Below are 19,089 nucleotides of genomic sequence, written 5' to 3'. Positions count from 1 at the left end.
AGCGAGGCTTTCATTAAGATCGAATAGCTAGTAGCCAGCAGAGTAGCCCTTCAGTCCTGGATGCTGAAGCTTTTTAATCACTGGTTATGCTACCTCCTAGGGGGTCTTCAAGACCAGCTTCTCTATTTTGGTTTAGATCTACACTGTTTGGGACATCTTTACTTCCTCCTTAACATTTAAGGAGAAATTGGAAATAGTTTAACTTAGTTACCCAGATTATAGAGTTCTCTTCTCACCCCTTAAAGTCTCCCAAAAGAAGTGGGTGATCTGGCTTTTGACTCAGGATTTGTTGGGTCTTAGCTTTGCTCAGGAAGGCAGAGATTTGTTGATATCTTATTAAGGCACAGCTTATTCCAGGCAGGGACCCTCTTCTCAACAATTCTAGAAGGAATTTTTCTTTCCTTCTTCCCACATACCACTCTCCCCCCATCCCTGCAGCTGTAGTTGAAGTCATATAGTTCATAATTCTATCGGCCTTCTTGGGGACTCTCCCAAGCTCTATTCTCCTTGAACATGGCTCTTTCAGGGCACAGTGAGCCTCACAGAGCTGCCCTTGCCAATCAGAGCCACTCACTGTGATTGTGGGGGAATGACTGGCCATCTGCCTATCTCTTATTTCACCCTGCACATCTGCTTTGGAATATTAACAAACCCTGCCTGTGGAGAAACCATTGCGTGTATCTGTTTAAATGCCCCCTTCCTCCAAATCAGACTAGTTAACAAATGGTTTTCAACTGGAAAAGAGCTGGCTGCAATCTGACAAACTTTGCTCTATTTGCAGTTCTGTTCAAAATAAGTACTATTATTGTTCTGGGGCCTTCCTAGGTTTCCTCCCAGCATGCTCACCTGAGTTAAACTTGGAGGTACCTGTTTGCCAAAGGTGAGCAACTCAGTTCCTTGAGGGTTAATTACTTAAGGGGCTCTGGACCTTAAGAAAAACAGGGAGACCAAATTGAGTTACTGCTAGAGACCGCTCTCTCTCTTTGCCCCCAAGTATTCCCTGGGCTATAGGAATGAGTGGAAGGAAATAAAACTGTTTATTTTGCAAGCAGCAATGAGGCCAAACACTTAGTTAATCTGACAGTGGCAAAAGTCTTTCTTTCCTTAAAAACAAAACAAACCACTAAGTTTTTCTACACCTAGACAGAGCCAGATGCCTACGGTTGCACCAATGTGAAAGACTGGTGCTTTTTAAATATATTTTATTAGCCTGAAAGATTTCAAAAAGCTTTAGATCTGATAGTTTTGGTGATTATCCTCTTTGTATCAGTGCTCTGTACATTTAAGAAGTCTGAACAAAACTGTTATCAGAATAAACAATATTTTCCAGTGACCAGAATGCAAGAGGATGATACCACATTGACAAACCTTTTCTATTGTTTGAGATGTTTCAGTGGCAATTGCTGAGTGCTGGACTCCTCTCTGTCGGAGCAATTATGCAAACTGTTTTAACCTTTCTATACTTCAATTGTCAGTGTTTAAAATGAATATAACTCTACCTGGAACTTCAGCTTGTCTCCTAAGGATGCTGTGAAACAAAGCAGAGAATGTCTGTAAAAACTCTTAAGTTTGAATGTAGAAAAACCTTGTGTGGTAATAAATAATATCTTGCGTTTGTTTACGTAGCGCGTTTACCCTAGAGTTCAAACCTTAACAGAAATAGAAGGTATCATTATTTCAATTCTTTCGCTAACGTCTTCCTAAAAGAGTTGAAAGCTGCTTATGCAGGTTATGTGATTCACTCACTTCATGCCCTTCCTCTCGTCATTCCCGCCTCCCAGGAATCAGAGATTAAAGAGTGGGAAACCAAGGCAGGCAGGGAGAAAAAGATTCGTCTGACACCACTCAGCAAGGGCGCAGTGAAGCCAATAGTGCCAACCCTGAGGTGTAACGCCCAAGCCAGGGTCCTTTATGGGATTTACAATTTAAACGGGCCCCAAAGCAAGAGATTGGCTGGGGAAATGCCCGGATCGCGGTTGGGCTGCTCTCATGGCATTGCTCGGATACCTCTGGCCGGGCTCCGTCGACGTCTGGAGCCTGCCTGCCCGTCGGGCAGCTGTCGAGCCGCGGGAGCCCGTCCGTGGGCAGGGCCGGCGCAGCTCGGGCGGCCGCTGCCCCGTCGCTGACCCTCGCGCGAAGCTGCGCGCACCGAGAGGAGACATCTTCCCGGCCGGGCCTCCCGCGCCCGCCGCGGCCCAGGGCGGCGGGGTCGGTCCAGGGGCCGGGGGCGGCCCGTGCACCCCTCCGTTGGGGGCGCCCCGACTCGCCGGGGGCGGGGTCACGTCCCACCCGGGCCGCCGGGGGCACCGGCGCTGCGGAAACCTGAGCGTGGCCGAGGAGCGGGGGCTTCCTGGGCCACCTCCCCGGGTGCCTCCGGCCCGCGGTGGGTGCGCCGGCCGCCGCCGCCCCCGGGCCGTCACAGAGACCACTCCTGCGCTTGGTACCTGTGGACGCCCTTGTCAAGCGCCTGGAGCTCCCCCGGGGGAGCCGAGCCCAGGACAGACATGCTACTCTCGTTTCCTGCCCCTTCGGAGCTGCGAGGAGTGGGTGAGGCGGGGCCAGGCCGCTGCACCGAGGAGCCCCCCGAGCCGAGGGCGGATGGACCCCGCGGCGGGGGCACTGGGGCCTGCCCAGGGATGGCGGGCAGACTGGCCTCGGCCCACTGGCCAGCGCGCGAGGGGAGGGCAGCTGGCGGGAGTGCGCCCCTTCCCCGCACCCTCTCGCCCTGGGCAGGCCTGAGCAGGGCGCCCAGGTCCGGCGGGCCTTGCCCAGCAGCCTGACCCCGGGAGACCCCGCTCTGAGGCGGGCAACGACTGCCCTGGCCCAGGCCTCCCGGCCCTCAGGTTGTGTGACTCTGACGGGCCGCCTGGGACAGAGGGGGGTTGAAGAGGAAGGGGGCGCTTCTCCCCACTGCCGTTGGGGGGGGGTTGTGCTTTGTGGGGGGTCGAGGGTCACCACCCTCCCAGGAGAGGTGGGGGAGGGCCGCCGGCGCAGCTGGCCGCGAGGGGCGGGGTCACAGGCGAAGTGTGTGTGTTTGAGCGAGGGTGTGTTGGGGGTAGGGCGCGCGCGGAGGAGGATCGGCGCCCTGCGCGCAGGCGCGAGGAGCCGGCCGGGCCCAAGCCCTGGAAGAAGGCCGACGGGGGAGTGGGGGCGGTAGGCCCGCAGGAGGGCGGACAGGCTGACGCGCGGTGGGGCGGGGAGCCGCCTCGGAGTCGCGGGGCGCGGGCGATTCGAGGCCGACGCATCCGCGCGTGCGCGCGCTTGCGGTGTGTGCGCGTTAGAGAGTGACGCGTGCGCGTTCACGTGCGCCCAGGAGAGCGGTAAGAAGCGAAGGCTGGTTTGAAGGGGGGTGGGGAGTGGAGAGGCGAGCTGGAGGAGGGGGTGGGGAGGTGGCGCCTGCGCAGTGCGCCGCGGAGGAGCTGTGTGTATGTGAGAGTCTGACGGGTTCAAAATGGCGGCGGCTGCTTCAGCGGCTCCTCCTGTGTGAGGGAAACAACACCCCTCCCCGGCAGCGGCGGCGGCGGCGGCTGCGGCTTGCAGAGCACCTTCCCAGCGGCTAGGCCTGTCGCTGCTCTGTCTATCCTGGGCAGGGGGCGCTCCGGGAGGAGGGGCAACGCCAGGGGGCCCATCTCCCGGAATCCCTCCTCTGCGACTGGGGAGTAGCCGGGGGGCTCGTCCCGCAGAGCGGAGACCGGGCTAAGGGGGAGACGCTAGGGGAGCCCAGGCCCCCATCCCGGCGCGCCGCGCCGCTCCCGCTCTCTCCGCCCCCCGGCGCCGGGGCCCGCGTTCCGGGGGGCCGGGGCGGTGCGGGGAGCATCGGGCCGGCCGGTCTCAGCTGATCGGCCGCCGCTCCCGAAGGCGGCCAGCGCTGCCCGCCGAGGGCACGCGAGGAGGGCGCTCCCCGCGGCCCGGGCTGGCCCGGGGCTCGGGCTCGGGCTCGGGCTGGGGCTGCTGACCGCTGGCTCGGGGGAGGCGGGGGCGCCCTGGGCTCGGCGCCGAGGGGTCGTGCTCCCCTCGCCTGACGCCTCCGACTCCCAGTCTCCAAAGCCAGAAGAGGAGGTTTGATTCAGCAACTGTTTCCTCTCTTTTCCGGGTCTCTCTGACCCTCTGTGGATACTGGGTTGATCCACGGAAAAACCGAAGACGACGTTTGGGATTTAATTTTTCCTCTCAGCTTTTGGAATCTTTTACTTCTCACTTGGACAAGAACTCAAGAGCAAAATCCCCGGTGAGATTCCCCCTCCCCCCCTCATTTGGAAGTTTGGTTCACTATGTTATCTAAAGACTTAATGTAAAGTTTCTATTTCTTTTTCCTATGGGTGAACCATTGAAACACCTTTCCCTGGGGGAGCCCGGCGAGATTTGCCGTTTTTCCTCTCCGGCCCTGGCTGCTCCAAGCCTGGACGGTCCTCGTCCAGGGGGTGCAAACTCGGTTTCCCTCCCGACTTCGGGCTAGGGCTTCCTCCTGGAGGGCTCTGCCACGAACTGCTCTCACAAACTATGTCATCGGGTCCTCTGGTCTCGTCGTAGCAGTTTTGAAAGGATGCTGTTAACGTGGCTGTAATGTAGTTACAAAAAGGGGAGAATATCTGCGTTCCCAATGGAAGCCATTATCTATGAGAATATTTAGAAAAAAGAAAACCCTTTCTCGGTATTATGGATTGACCGCCGCGCCAACCGGTCTTTATTTAATTTTGGAAAAGATGTATTTTACTCATATCCATAGATCGAATCGTTTATTTTATGACTTTATCCAAAAAGATCAGATGGAATTTTTGTCCCTGATTTGCAACTCTCAAATTTGTTTCGGAGTTGTGCACATCTTGTGATGGGGTGGAGGGTAGGTTGGGAATGAAAGGATCTGGGGAGTCTAGGAAAGGAAGGTGGCGAGTGTATGTACGGCATTAATGGAGGGATATGGGAAATTGTTTTGGGGTCTTTTCTTTAAATATTAATTTCTTGTCCTCTTTTTATATGAGTAGTTTGCCCTTAGTTTCTAATTACCGTTGAGAAAGAACTAATTTGGTTAGGATCTGGATTAGTACAGTGCTGCTTCACCTGGTCAGCTCTCTAGAGGTAAAAGTCATAAAAGTCCTGGGCTTTTTTTTTTTTTCCAATGCTGCCATGAAGGGGAGCCTTGGTAATTGTAATCCACTGGGGAGAAACAAGTGGTGTGGCCCATCCACAAGGAACTGAAACCAACATCTCGTTTTGCCTAGGCCGCGGATAGTTGTGATGTGTTGATTAATGTTGAACATGACATGGATCCACTTGTCTAAGAGCAGAAAGGCCCCAAACTCGTGAAGAGGAACCTGATTTCTCAGAGAGCCTTAACTTATCACGTATTCTAAATGCTTTTTTCTGTGAACAGAAAGCATAAGTTTGAGAATGAGTTCTCATTTCTGCTTGTATCATTATTCTTTAGTGTTGCAATCTGGTTCCTAAGGAGGAAGAGGAAGGCAGCCCTGGAGTGGTTTCTTTACAGTAATTTCAACAGAAGAGAGAGAGATGGAACCCGAAGAAGAAAGGATTCGTTACAGCCAGAGATTGGTTAGTATTTTCTTTCTCTCTCTCTTCCCTCCCCCTACCCGAATTTTGAAGTGTAATAACTATTTTGTTTCCATTTGTGAACATACTGTGATTAAAACTTTTCAGGTGACTTTTCTGTGCACTAAAGGAGGTGGGGGAGGAATGTATATTAATATCTCATTTGGTTTATGGCCAAGTAGTTAGAGCCTTAATATTCATCCTATTTGGAAATGGAGTTGTATGTAGCCTTTAGCTTTTACAGAAAACATTGTAAATCGAAGGACTTTGTAGATTATAATGTGACAAGAATTTGTAATTTTACAATACTGACATTGTAATCTAATTGATTAAATTAGATTAGAAGATAAATTTTAGGGCCAAAACTGTTTGAGGAAGGATAGTTTTACATAATTTTTTAAGATTATGTTCTGCCAGGATTTGTGACTTTGAGCTGGGAGTAGAACTATGAATTATTTTCTTCTATTCTACAAATTAACACTTTGGTAGAGTTGGAGGGTTATTAGGGGGATTGATTGAGGAAAGGTAGGTAGAATACTGGATGCTGATAAAGTTCTGTATTTTGTATTTTGGGAGGAATGTATGAGATCTTGTTGAAAGAAATTTTAATCATAATATGAAGGAATTAGCTTGTGTGTGCATATGAATACTTATTCCCTTAAGTCTCCTTTCCTCTCAGGTTTTCCTTATTGGAGTTTAAGAATTTGATTTTTCTTTTCGTTAGTCAAAGAGAAGTTTATTAATATTCTTACCATATATTCATTTCAAAAATTTGAATTTTTGTTTGTAGAATGGAGTATGAGGAAAGTCACAGAATTGTATGTAGTATAAGAAATTTGCTGAACTGAAAGACCTAGAAGATTACTAAAGGAATTTATGGTGGTTTTATTTGGCTCTGTGTTTTAGACTGAGTGTGGAGGAAAAAAGAATGGTTCTCTAATCCATTTTCTGATGATCCCTATTTTTAACAAAAGACTTTTTTTTTTTTTTTTAATGTGACTGCAGAAAAGGTTTGGTACATATTGCTAAGTATATGCAGCAGACATGTATTCTGGTGAGCCTTATTTCAGGGATTTGCCTTTTCCCAATTCACGTGTTGAGATAATGATTCTTTATCTCTAACTTTTAGAAATTAAGTGTACCAGTGGAGTTTTGTATGTTTAGGATTTATTTTTGTTTTGACATTTCTTGAATCAAACTTTTCTTTGGGAACAGAAAAGAAGAGGATGCTGCAAAATTCCCTTCCCAGGCAGTTACTGCTGTATGGAATTCATTTTTATCATGTCGTGCTCTTAGGTAGATATCTAAGGGATCTTGCAGTCCACTCTTTAAAGGAAGATTCTTTAAGCTAGAAAAACTTTTGACATCTTTTAACAAGGTAGAGGTGGAGTGGTAAGATCCAGGGACTCTGTGACTTTTGTACTGGTAAGATTTTTCTTTTTCTTTTTTAAATTATAAGGTGATTGCTACCTGTTGTACACATGAACCATTTCCTTATTTAGGATATTTTTTCTTTTTTGTTAATGTGCTAACGTAGCAGCGTTGTGTAAGAGGTTACATCATATATTTTGGGGGATCTTTCTCACTTAGAATTTTGAGTATTAATTTTGAAGTTTACGGTGACTGATGTCTGTTTTCCTTTCTAAGATTACATGACAAAATTAATCTCAAGAGACAAAATTATATCTCAATCACTTCCATAACATAACTTTTGATATGAGAGCATGTTGGCAGATTATTTGAGTGGCAGTCTGCTTATCAAACTTTTAATGTCTCTGTCTTTGTGATGAGTACTCATATTACAGAATCCTTATTGATTAAGTTAGATCTTATTAGAGGAGTTTTAAGACTAACATAATGGCAGAGTGAGGAATTCTCATGGAAAGAAAGTACCGAGAAGCGTTTTTTCCATTTTTCCTAGTCCTTAAAGTGTTATGCTCATTTTTATAGTATTTAACTAGTGTGTATGTGTACATACATATGTACACAGACATACATACATATATATTTTAATAGTGTCTTTAAAGTATAGAACTTTTGTTTTGCTGTAATTGGCCATGAATCATAAAAGTTTGAAAGAGAGACAGAATGACAGGTTTATTAATTTGACATAATGTAACAAGGTTGTGTGGTCCCATACAATATACATTTGTTGAATTGAATCAGTACGTTGCGTTATAGTGTTATTGACTGTTACTTTCATGCTGTATTGGGGATAAAACCTACATGACCATCCCTCTGTGACATACCTTCAAAATAGCTTCTTGGGAGAAAAACCATAGTACCAGTATTAAAAGTCTGAGTCTACATTCATCTTGAGACAAGAATGACTTTTTTGTATTTAGGACCCTTTAAAAAAAAGTTGTATTCTTACTAATAAGGACTTCATGGCTTTTATTAATGTAGCTATTTTACACGCACAGCTGAATTGGGTACAGCAGATTTTGATATGTTTATGTCATCTTTTTGACAAGTCATTTTTATTATTTATTTATTTATTTATTTTTGAGACAGAGTCTCATTCTGTCACCCGGGGCTAGAGTGCCGTGGCGTCAGCCTTGCTCCCAGCAGCCTCACTCCTGGACTCAAGCGATCCTCCTGCCTCAGCCTCCCGAGTAGCTGGGACTACAGGCACACACCACCATGCCTGGCTAATTTTTTCTATTTTTAGTTGTTTTGGGTAATTTCTTTCTATTTTTTTTAGTAGAAACAGGGTCTCGCTCTTGCTCAGGCTGGTCTCGAACTCCTGAGCTCAAGCAATCTTCTTTCCTCGGCCTCCCGGAGTGCTAGGATTACAGGTGTGAGCCACCGCGCCCGGCCAGACAAGTCATTTTTAAAAAATCAGAAATATCTAGTTTAAAAAAATTGTCTTTTGCCAAACTTTTTTATCTATGTGGAAAAGAAATGTACCTTTGAAGGTGGTGTGTATGGTGTACATTTGGAGCATAAGCTCTACTTTCTGGATCTAGAATATTTAGTTTGAAATGTTGGAGTTGAACAGCTAGAAAATGACAAGGGTGGGTAAACAATGTTTGGCTTTTCTTAGGCAAGACTTAAATTTTTTTTTAATGAAAATAGTAGTACTTTCATGTATAGATTCCTAGAACAAAGTCAGATCTCCAAGGCCAGTTTATATACCTGAGGAAGTACTCAAGTGGGGAGGATAGAAGCTTCCTTTTGGTGATGGGGTGGGTATGTAGTGTCTGAGATAAAGATGATTTCTGTATTTCTAATGAATTTAGATGTAGGACCTTATTGAAAAACACTGGCAGATACTAAGGATGGAAATTTTTTTCTACATTTGGTTTCAGGAGCCAAAATGTTGCAGTAGTTTTAGGTTTTTATCACTGTCCCAATTAAGTATTCATTTATTGGGAATGCTCAGCATAATATCTTACAGTTTCTTTTTTTTTTAAGAGGCAAAGTCTTGCTCTGTCAGGCTGGAGTGTAATGATAATAGCTCACTGCAGCCTCCAACTCCTGGGCTCAAGCGATCCTCCTGCCTCAGCCTCCTGAGTAGCTTGGACTACAGGCGTGCGCCACCATGCCTGACTAATTTTTCTATTTTTTGTATAGATGGGGTATGGCTCTTGCTCAGGCTGGTCTCAAACTCCTGGCCTCAAGCGATCCTTCCACCTTGACTTCCCAAAGTGCTATGATTATAGGCCACTGCACCTGGCTTAAGTTAAGATTTCTACACTATGTAGTCTGATGACTTTCAGTTTTAATTTGGAACTTTTTCTATTTTGATTCGAAAAGATATCTTTGTTACATGTTTCAATATATTGGATTATAGTATCTTCCTCCAACCTTTATAGTATATTGCATATATAGTTAGTTACCTTTAGTATGGAAAAAATTCATTAGCCCCTGCTAAAGGCAATTGTAGAAACAAATGAACACTCAGATCAATGTAAGAGAGTGAAGACAATACACTTCAGAGTAAAAGGGATTATATAACCTAAATATTTTTTCTCTCAAAACTACCTAAGCCTGGTGGTGGTATCTGAAGGAGATGTTGATTTACTTGAGAATTTCATTTGCTTGTCAATCTTGATGATGAGATTAAGAGATTTTCTAAAAGATGTGATTATACTATCCTTCAATCCTGTTAACATGCCTTACATATAATTCTCTTTGAAATAGCTAAATCGTTTGTCCTTTGCAAGGAACTGGGGGCACTGAAACCCTGGTAATATTCTCACCTTTGGGTTATCTTTGAAATTATCTCCCCAAATTCAGCAGCAATTACCATATTATCCCTTTTACAAACATGCCCATTTGGAATGACCCCACTCTAAAGTCTTTCTGACCAGAAATGGACTAGACAAAAGAGAATATTTATTTTAAACTATTTTTTTTTTTTTTGAGACAGAGTCTTACTCTGTTGCCCAGGCTAGAGTGCCATGGCATCAGCCTAGCTCACAGCAACCTCAAACTCCTGGGCTCAAGCAATCCTTCTGCCTCAGCCTCCCAAGTAGCTGGGACTACAGGCATGCGCCCCCATGCCCGGCTAATTTTTTCTATATATTTTTAGCTGTCCAGATCATTTCTTTCTATTTTTTAGTAGAGATGGGGGTCACGCTCTTGCTCAGGCTGGTCTCGAACTCCTGACCTCGAGTGATCCTCCCGCCTTGGCCTCCCAGAGTGCTAGGATTACAGGCGTGAGCCTCCGCACCTGGCCTAAACTATTTTTTTTTAGCATGAAAGTATTATTGTTAACAGCTAGAAAAAATTATAGGTGGTTTAAATTAACTTGTTGAATTAGCTTATTTATAATTATTTTGTGAGATATAGCCTTCACTCTGTGTTGGTAGAGGAGTACACTGTTCTGATTATTGTAGCCTCCTTCCTAATGATGTAGGAAAAACTTGTAGCTCATTTTTGGGTGATTCAAAATGCATATAATGAGGAAACTAATTTTTTATTCTTACGTATCAGTCTTCCACAGTAAGCTGTATTTTGGGCACCTAGAAATGAGGACTGTGTTTAAGCCCTGTCACTTTCTCTTATTTTATTTTGCTGAGTACTAATCACTGTTGTACTTGTTTGTTTGTGTGTAGCTCTCCACTAGAATGTAAGCTCCTTGAGAGTTCGGACTTTGTTGTATACTAGATATTTCAGATAGGGCCTGACACACAGCAGGTGCTCAGTAAGTATTTGTTGATATTGTTGAAAGCCCTGATACATACTTTCCTTTGCTACCAGTTTTCTTGAGTGCTAGGAATAGGCCACTAGAGTGGAGGAGAGTTTGGTATACAGAAATGAGCAAGACAAGCTGGTTATTGGGTTTTGCAGTGTAGATAAGAACTAGAAGGTCTAAGCTATAACAAATAACTTAGCACGTTACACATGAACACATTTATGGTATTTGGGCCATTAGAACAAATAAGACAATGTCTAGTTGACTTTAAAAGTTCAGTCTGTATTTTATGTTATATATATTATAATATTATGTTATATATAACAATATTATGTTATTTTCAGATCTTGGCCATTAAGTTTATATATATATTTACAGTATAGCATGCAGAGGGACATACATTCTTTACGTCCTTTTATATTTTTCTTCTTGGGAAATGGCCATTCTTAATCAGGTTTTGTTAATTTTCTGTTTATCTCATTTTTGGAATAATACTTTATTTTTGCATTGTTAAAATTCAATAAAGATTTATTTGTGCCAGATACTAGGCTAGGTTCTTTCATATATATATTACCTTATTTAATCCTCAAAACAAGGTAAGTGGTGTAGTTTTAAACCTTAAGGTTTTTATTATAGAAATGGAGGGTGGCTCAGGGAGAGGCTATGACTTGCCCCAGGTCACAGAATTGGTTAGGGATGGAACCAGACCTTGAACTCAGGTGGCCTGACTCTAAACCCCATGTTTCTCCTCTCACACCATCCTCTCTTTCTTGTGTATTTCATACAGAAAACAAAAGGATACCCACTCTTACTATAGTAAGTTGTAGACTGAGTACCTTCTCTTTTTCTTAGGCTATTTTAAAATTTACTTCCCTAACAGCTGTCTGCTTAACATCCTAAATGAGATAGCTACAAATATTTGATAGTCACTGTCTGATCACATTTTTTAAAAATTGGCACATTTTTCTTTTTGTGAACTTTGAATTTATTGTACTTGATCTATTAAAACAGTAGTATTATGCAGTTTGTGTATATATCAAGCCTTTTATTTATGCATGTCACTCATATGCTTGTTTTCTGTTTTAAATTTTAGGTTCTTGGGGGTTTTCTCTGTGAGTACTTGGTAAAAACTTAAACCCTAAAGATAAAAGGCAGCAAATAGTGACCAAACGAATTGTTTTGGCAAATACAGTGGTGAAGGCCTCCTTCAGGTAGGTAGAGAGGAGGAGGGAAGAGGGTGGCCTTTCAGTTGGTATAGACAGCATAGGCTTTATACTACTATAAGGCCTATTTTGTGGATATCTAATAGATTAGTAGGACTAAAGTGGTTTGTTTTGGGAGGTACTGTTGATAATATTGGGAAGAAATCTTAAACAACTTTGAAAGCTAGATATGGACAATAGAGAGCCATTAGAGGTTGTGGCTCTCTTTCTTCTTTCTTTCTTTTTTTTTTTTTTTTTGAAGATAATGGGGGTCTCACTATATTGCCCAGACTGTACTGGAACTCCTGGGCTCAAGTGATCTCCTGCCTCAGTCCTGAGTAGCACATGTTTTTTTTTTTTTTTTTGATAGAACAGTGATTTGGTCAAAGTCATGTTTTAGGAGTAATATTTCTGTCGTTTTAGGTGAGGAGGATATCTAGAAGAGTATTGAAATAGGTTACCTTTTGAGGTGATGGGTACCCAGAACTCAAGGCAATGGTTCTCAAATTATGGTTCCCTTAGCAGCAGCAGCAGCATTATCTGGGTATCTGGAAACATGTTAGAAATTTTTGGCCCCACCCCATGAATCAGAAACTCTGGGGTTGTGGCCCAGCAATCTTTATTTTAATGAACCAGGTGATTCTGATGCAGGAGAAAGTTTGAGAACCACCGCTCTGGGGTACAGGTAGTAGAAATGCAGAAGAAGAGATAGAAGCAAGACACATTGGCAGTGAAAAACTGACAGAACTTGGTGGCTGTTGGATAGCAGCATGTTATGATAGAAAAGAGTGCTTTATTGGGGATCATGAGCCCTGCGTTCTAATAGTGACTCTATTAACCAACTGTAGTTCTTTGTTTTTGTTTTTATTTTTTTGAGACAAGGTCTTGCTCTGTCTCCTGGGCTGGAGTGTGGTGGCCATATCATAGCTCACTGCAACCTTAAACGCCTAGGCTCAAGTGATCCTCCTGCTTCAGCTTCCCGAGTAGCTGGGACGATAGGTGCATGCCACCACATCTGGCTAATTTTTCTGTTTTTTGTAGAGACGGGGTTTCACTATGCCCAGGCTGGTCTTGAACTCCTGGCCTCAGCTTATCCTCCCACCTTGGCCTCCCACGGTGCTAGGATTATAGATGTGAACCACTGTGCATGGCCTACAGATTTTCTTATTACTTCTTTTAACATATTCTAAGGTCACTTTATTTTGATAACCTAAGTAAGCATTCACTGTCTTGAGATCAATAATTAAGTTATAGCAAAAGATTTCCTTTTGATGTTCTCTTTGAAGGATAGGGAAATGAGATAAAAGCTGTGGTGTTGATGTGAGCAAATATTGAAATAATCTGAATTGCCCTGTAGCTGAATACTCCATGATCGTTCCTGAGAAATTACTTCATGAGCTGCTCATGGCTCTCAGCCTTAATCTATCTCTTTATATTCCTGGATCATAGAGGTTAGGAACTTTCTGTGTGTCAGGGCAGTAATCTGGCTAACCAATTCTTGTTTCTGACAGTGACTTCAGGAGAATGTATATTCATAAATGTAGTGATCATTTTATAGTACTTTTAGAGTTTGCAAAGTACTTCTCTGTCTCTTGTGTCTTTTTATCATCTTAGACTTTTGATCATCACAGTTCTTAGGATTGCCAGAAACTGTGGATAATGCTACCATGTTGCACAATCCCAAAAGTACCATTTACGTATCTTAACCTATGTGAAAGATGCCCTTGGAGTTCTGAAGTACACAGCCTGTGTCACTGTACATGGTGGACTTTTTTGGGGGGGATAAGGTAAAAGAAAAGTTACAGTGTACATTTGAAACTTTGGAGGGAAAAGCCCAATCTGATGGATAATAGCACTTTTTTTTTTTTTTTTTTTTTTTTAAAGGAGACAGCGTCTTGCTCTGTTGCTAAGGCTGGTTCTTGAATTCCTGGGTTCACGTGATCCTCCTGCCTGGGCCTCCCAAAGTGCTGGGATTATAGGCGTGAGCCACTGTGCCTGGCCATTAGCACTTATTAATTAAATGTATACTGTGTGCTTGGTACTGGCACCTTCCATATATTTACTAATTTAATTCTCAACAACTCTTTGAGATAGGTTCTGTGATTCCTATTTTACAGGTTTGCAAACAGATGCATGGTGCAGTTAAGTAACTTGTCCCAGGTTGTTACCTGGCAAAGAAGAGACAAGCCAGTGTTCAAAGTAGACATTCTGGTTCCAGAATGTACTAGGCTATATTGTTGCCTCTTTGACTTTTTGGGGCACAGTTTGTAAATGTTTTGCTGATGAATTTAGCCTGTTTCCCAAGTTGTCTTTTCTTATTCAGGAGATTCACTTAAACGAATGTTTGTCGAGTACTTACATTGTGCTAAGCATTTTACTTGGGTCTTATTTTTTTAGAATTTCCATATACTTTGGTTTTAAATAATCCTGAGGTCTTTGAAGAAATTATGAAGATGATGAGATACTTGTAGGGCAGGGATCACTTCTTGAGATTGGTGATAAGTGAAAGGCTTCTTGAGAATATGGCATTGTGTACTGAGACCTGAGTGAGAAACAGTCAGTTCTTGTGACATTCAAAGGCTCAGTGGACCAGATCTGGGTCAGGAGAGTTCTAGGTGGAGGGACCAGTTAATGCAAAACCCTGAGGTAGGAATGAGACAATATTACTAAGCATTTAACTATGTGTCAGATACCATGCAAGGCTTTTGGGATATGGTAATGAATAAGAGAGGCATAGTCCTGTCATAGAGCTTCTGGTCTGGTGGGAAAGTCAGGCATTAAACAAATATTAGTAATGTTAATTTTAGTTACACAACGAGCTGCAAAGTTAAATACAGGATGCAGTGAGAGTGTATAATAGGGTGACCTAATCTAGACTTCATTAGTGAGTAAAGACATCAGAAACACTTTTCCTGAGAAGGGCTTTAAAGCTGAGACCTGAAGGGTGAGTAGGAGGTAACTAGGCAAAGAGGAGGAGTGATTAGTATATGTAAAACCCCCAAGGTTGGAAAGAATTTGACATTCTTGAGAAACCTACCAACCAGCCAAAATGCCAAAAAGGCCAGTGTAACCAGAGAGACACGAGAGACATCACTACATTTATGAATATACATTCTTTTTGCAGTCACTGTCAGAAACAAGAATTGGTTGAGTGAAAGAGTGACACGGTAATCAGGGCTCAGGTCAAATAGGGTGTTATCCTGAAGGCATTGGGAAGGCAGAAGCTCAGCAGAGGAGTAGGATGTTTGGACTAATATCAGTGGCTATGGTATAGAGAAAGGGTCAGGGCTGGGTGCGGTGGCTCATGCCTGTAATCCTAGCACTTTGGGAGGCCGAGGTGGGAGTATTGCTTGAGGCCAGGGGTTCATGACCAACCTGGGCAACATAGCGAGACCTTATCTACAAAAAAATTTTTTTAAAAAGGCTGAGTGTACTGAGGACTGAAATTTCCATTGGATTTGGCGACATAGAGGTTATTGGTGCTCTAAAATGAGTTTTTCAGTGGCATTTGGGGCAGAAGACAATCTTCAAAATAAATGTGAGATTAAACAGGGACACTGAGTGAAGAGATGTTTAAAGAAGTTTGGCTGTGAAGGGAGAAGAGGAGCAAGCTGTAGCTAAAAGTTAAAGAGTGTAGGATCCATAGAAGTCTCTCTTTGTGTTTGTTTTGCTTTAAGATGGGAGGGACCACTGTATTTTTGGAAATGGCATTATCAAGTATATTTCTCTCTGTTATCCCCCATATTCAATCTGTGGCTAAGAGCTGATGGATTTTTTTTTTTTTTTTTTTTGAGACAGAGTCTCACTCTGTTGCCCGGGCTAGAATGAGTGCCGTGGCGTCAGCCTAGCTCACAGCAACCTCGAACTCCTGGGCTCAAGCAATCCTTCTGCCTCAGCCTCCCGAGTAGCTGGGACTACAGGCATGCGCCACCATGCCCGGCTAATTTTTTTGTATATATATATTTTAGTTGTCCATATAATTTCTTTCTATTTTTAGTAGAGACGGGGTCTCACTCTTGCTCAGGCTGGTCTCGAACTCCTGACCTCGAGCGATCCACCCGCCTCGGCCTCCCAGAGTGCTAGGATTACAGGCGTGAGCCACCGTGCCCGGCCTGTTTTAATATTTTTTGAGACAGGGTCTCACTCTGTTGCCTGGGCTGGTGCAGTGGCATCCTCATAGGTCAAACTCCTGGGCTCAGGTGATCCGCCTGCCCCAGCATTCCAAGTAGCTGAGACTACATCACGCCCAGCTAATTTTTAAATTTTTTTGGAGACAGGGTTTCGCTATGTTGCTCAGGCTGGTCTCAAACTCGTAGTTGATGCTCAAGTAATCCTCCCACCTCAGCCTCCCAAAGTGCTAGCATTATAGATGTGAGCCACTGCACCAGGCTCTGATGGAATTCTGATATCCTTGTAGTTCCCACAGCCATTCCTACTTCTGACCCTTAGTCTGGACTTTTGTAGTATCCTGCAAAATCCTAGATTTTTTTTTCAAATATCTTTTCCATTATTTCTTATTTTGTGCTTCCAAGGTTCTGATTATGTTGTTGCCCTCCTCTGTAACTTTCCCACTCTTTAAAGTTACTGGTGATATGGGATGGACACTGGACTTCAATTCATGAGACGTGTTTTTTAATTTCAGCATGTAAACTCTAACATTGGGCAAGTTACTTAAACTTGATGAACTTTTTCATCTGTGGAATAGCGAAAGTAAAACTCAACTTTTGAAAATAGTTCGTAAGTGCTTGGTTAACTTTAAAGGTTTTGCCATTGTGGGCACCAACTGCTTAGCCTGGCATCAGGCCGCAGTTGACTGCTACAGTCTTATTTTCTACTCTTAGCCTGTGTGCGTTCCAACAAAACCAAGCTACCTGTTTGTTTTTTCCATACACATGTGATATCCTGTCTTCCAGTCCCTACCCTAGTTCCCATCCTCTAAAGCCCATTTGCAATATTGTGTATTGAAGGAAACCTCTTTTCCTGAATCCTCATAATTTTTTCTTCCTACCTCTCATGATATCTAATTGGATACAAGATGGAAAGTTTATGTCTAGAGAGTATGCTTCTTAAGGGCAGGGCATGACTCTTCCATAGTACATACATAGCATGGTAGATCATATTACTGATGTGCATATCTAATATTACTGAGACTAATATTACTGATTGGTTAACTTAATGCATGGTTTCATGAAGGCAAATTAGAATGTAATTAAATTAATTTATTCTATGGTTAAGTGCTGATGGTAACACTATAATTATCAGAAGTGGGGTGGTCAAAACAAAAAGAAGGGGCACTAAGGAACAAGAATTTGCCATACCGAATTGCCCCACTTGTTCTGATCATTAGAGAAACGAGGAACAGACTATTTATGTCCCTTCAGACCATCCTGTTAACCTTTGTCTTATACTGTGCTCACCAGGCTACTTTCATAATTAGTGTGGTTCCCTTGGTTCTGTGATTTTGTGAAAATGGGTTGCCTGTATAACTGGCATGAGTATTCAGTCAATGCAAGGCACTGTGAAGAAGTTGACTGACAGTGCTTTTGTCTTGCTGAGCTGAATACTGGTCTACCACAATCCCTCCTTTAAATTTTAAAGGAGACAAAAATGTCCAGTTAATAGTAAACATAGCAATACAAACACTCTTCCTATGTGCGAAGGTTCTCCTGTGAAGGGCATTTGAACATGGTATGTGGAATACTGAGGTATCATTCTTCATATCTTAGCTCAGACCCTTTTCTCAGGGAAGCATCTCTTTGCCTAGGTCAGATTTTCCTATTATAAGTTCTCATAGGCTGGGTCCTAGCACTCCGGGAGGCCGAGGCAGGAGGATTGCTTGAGCTCAGGAGTTCGAGACCAGCCTGAGCAAGAGCGAGACCCCTGTCTCTACTAAAAATAGAAAGAAATTATATGGACAGCTAAAAATATATATAGAAAAATTAGCCAGGCATGATGGCGCATGCCTGTCGTCCCAGCTACTGGGGAGGCTGAGGCAGGAGGATCACTTGAGCCCAGGAGTTTGAGGTTGCTGTGAGCCAGGCTGATGCCAGGGCACTCTAGCCCAGGCAACAGAGTGAGACTCTAGCTCAAAAAAAAAAAACAAAAAAAACAAAAAAAAAATTCTCATAGTATAGAATACCTCTTATGCATAGCACTTGGATTATTATTTGATTGTTTTATATGTCCTTGGATTATTATTTGATTGTTTCCTTGTTAGGATATAAGCATTATAAAAGACTGCTACTATGTCTTTTCTCACCATTTTATCTCCATACTTGGTATAGTGCCTGATCCATGGTTGGTGCTTAATGAATTTTTTTTTTTTTTTTGAGATGGAGTCTCACTCTGTCACCTGGGCTAGAGTGCTGTGGCGTCAGCCTGGCTCACAGCAACCTCAAACACCTGGGCTCAAGTGATTCTCCTGCCTCAGCCTCCCGAGTAGCTGGGATTACAAGTGCATGCCACCTCTCCCAGTTTATTTTCCTATTTTTAGTAGGGATGGAGTCTCGCTTTTGCTCAGGCTGGTCTTGAACTCCTGAGCTCAAGCAATCCTCCTCCCTTGGCCTCCCAGAGTGCGAGGATTACAGGTATGAGCCATCGCACCTGGCCTTTAATGATTTTTTTTCTTGTGAATGTGCATATCTGAAATGCTCTTTTTCCCATCCCATTGTTTCTTCTTGGTAAGCCCCTAATTACCCTCCAGCGCCCCCAGATGTTGACCTTCTCTTGAATTCTCCTCATTTATATTCCCAAGGCATTTTATGTGTATTTTTGATGTAGGACGAGTCAACTTTGTGTTGTAATTACAGTCATGGTCACTTAACAAGAAGGATATATTCTGAGAAATATGTTGTTAGGTGATTTTATCTTTGTGCAAACATCATAGGGTGTGCTTACATAAACTAAGTGGTAAATGTTTTAGCCTGCTAAATAGCTAGGCTATGTGGTGTATCCTATTGCTCCTATGATACAAATCTGTACATGTAGCATGTTACTGTATAGTATAATATAGGCAATTGTGACACAGTGGTAAATATTTGTATGTCTATACATATCTAAATGTAGAAAAGACACAGTAAAAATACAGGTTTTTTTTTTTTTTTTTTTTTTGAGATAAGGTCTTGTTCTGTCACCCTGGGTATAGTGCAATGATGTCATCATAGTTCACTGCAACCTCAAGCTCCTGGACTCAAGTGA

General features: G+C 43.3%; 1 protein-coding gene across 3 annotated transcripts in view; it reads left to right on the top strand.

The window, feature by feature from the left end:
• The first annotated feature begins 2,961 nt into the window (after positions 1 to 2,961).
• KDM2A (lysine demethylase 2A) overlaps positions 2,962 to 19,089 on the top strand; it is a 112,945-nt gene continuing 96,817 nt past the window's right edge. For 2 of the 3 annotated variants that reach the window (XM_069471763.1, XM_069471762.1), the window contains exons 1-2: positions 2,962 to 4,228; positions 5,426 to 5,550. In XM_069471763.1, coding sequence (XP_069327864.1) covers positions 5,509 to 5,550 — 42 coding nt within the window. In that variant the 5' untranslated portion in view covers positions 2,962 to 4,228; positions 5,426 to 5,508. Of the gene's footprint in view, positions 4,229 to 5,425; positions 5,551 to 11,821; positions 11,902 to 19,089 lie in introns of those variants that run through there. The other variant, XM_069471764.1, reaches the window with a different exon arrangement.

The sequence above is a fragment of the Eulemur rufifrons genome, chromosome 6 (genome assembly GCF_041146395.1).
Source record: "Eulemur rufifrons isolate Redbay chromosome 6, OSU_ERuf_1, whole genome shotgun sequence".
Classification (NCBI taxonomy): Eukaryota; Metazoa; Chordata; class Mammalia; order Primates; family Lemuridae; genus Eulemur; species Eulemur rufifrons.
This window is presented reverse-complemented; position numbering and strand designations above follow the sequence as displayed.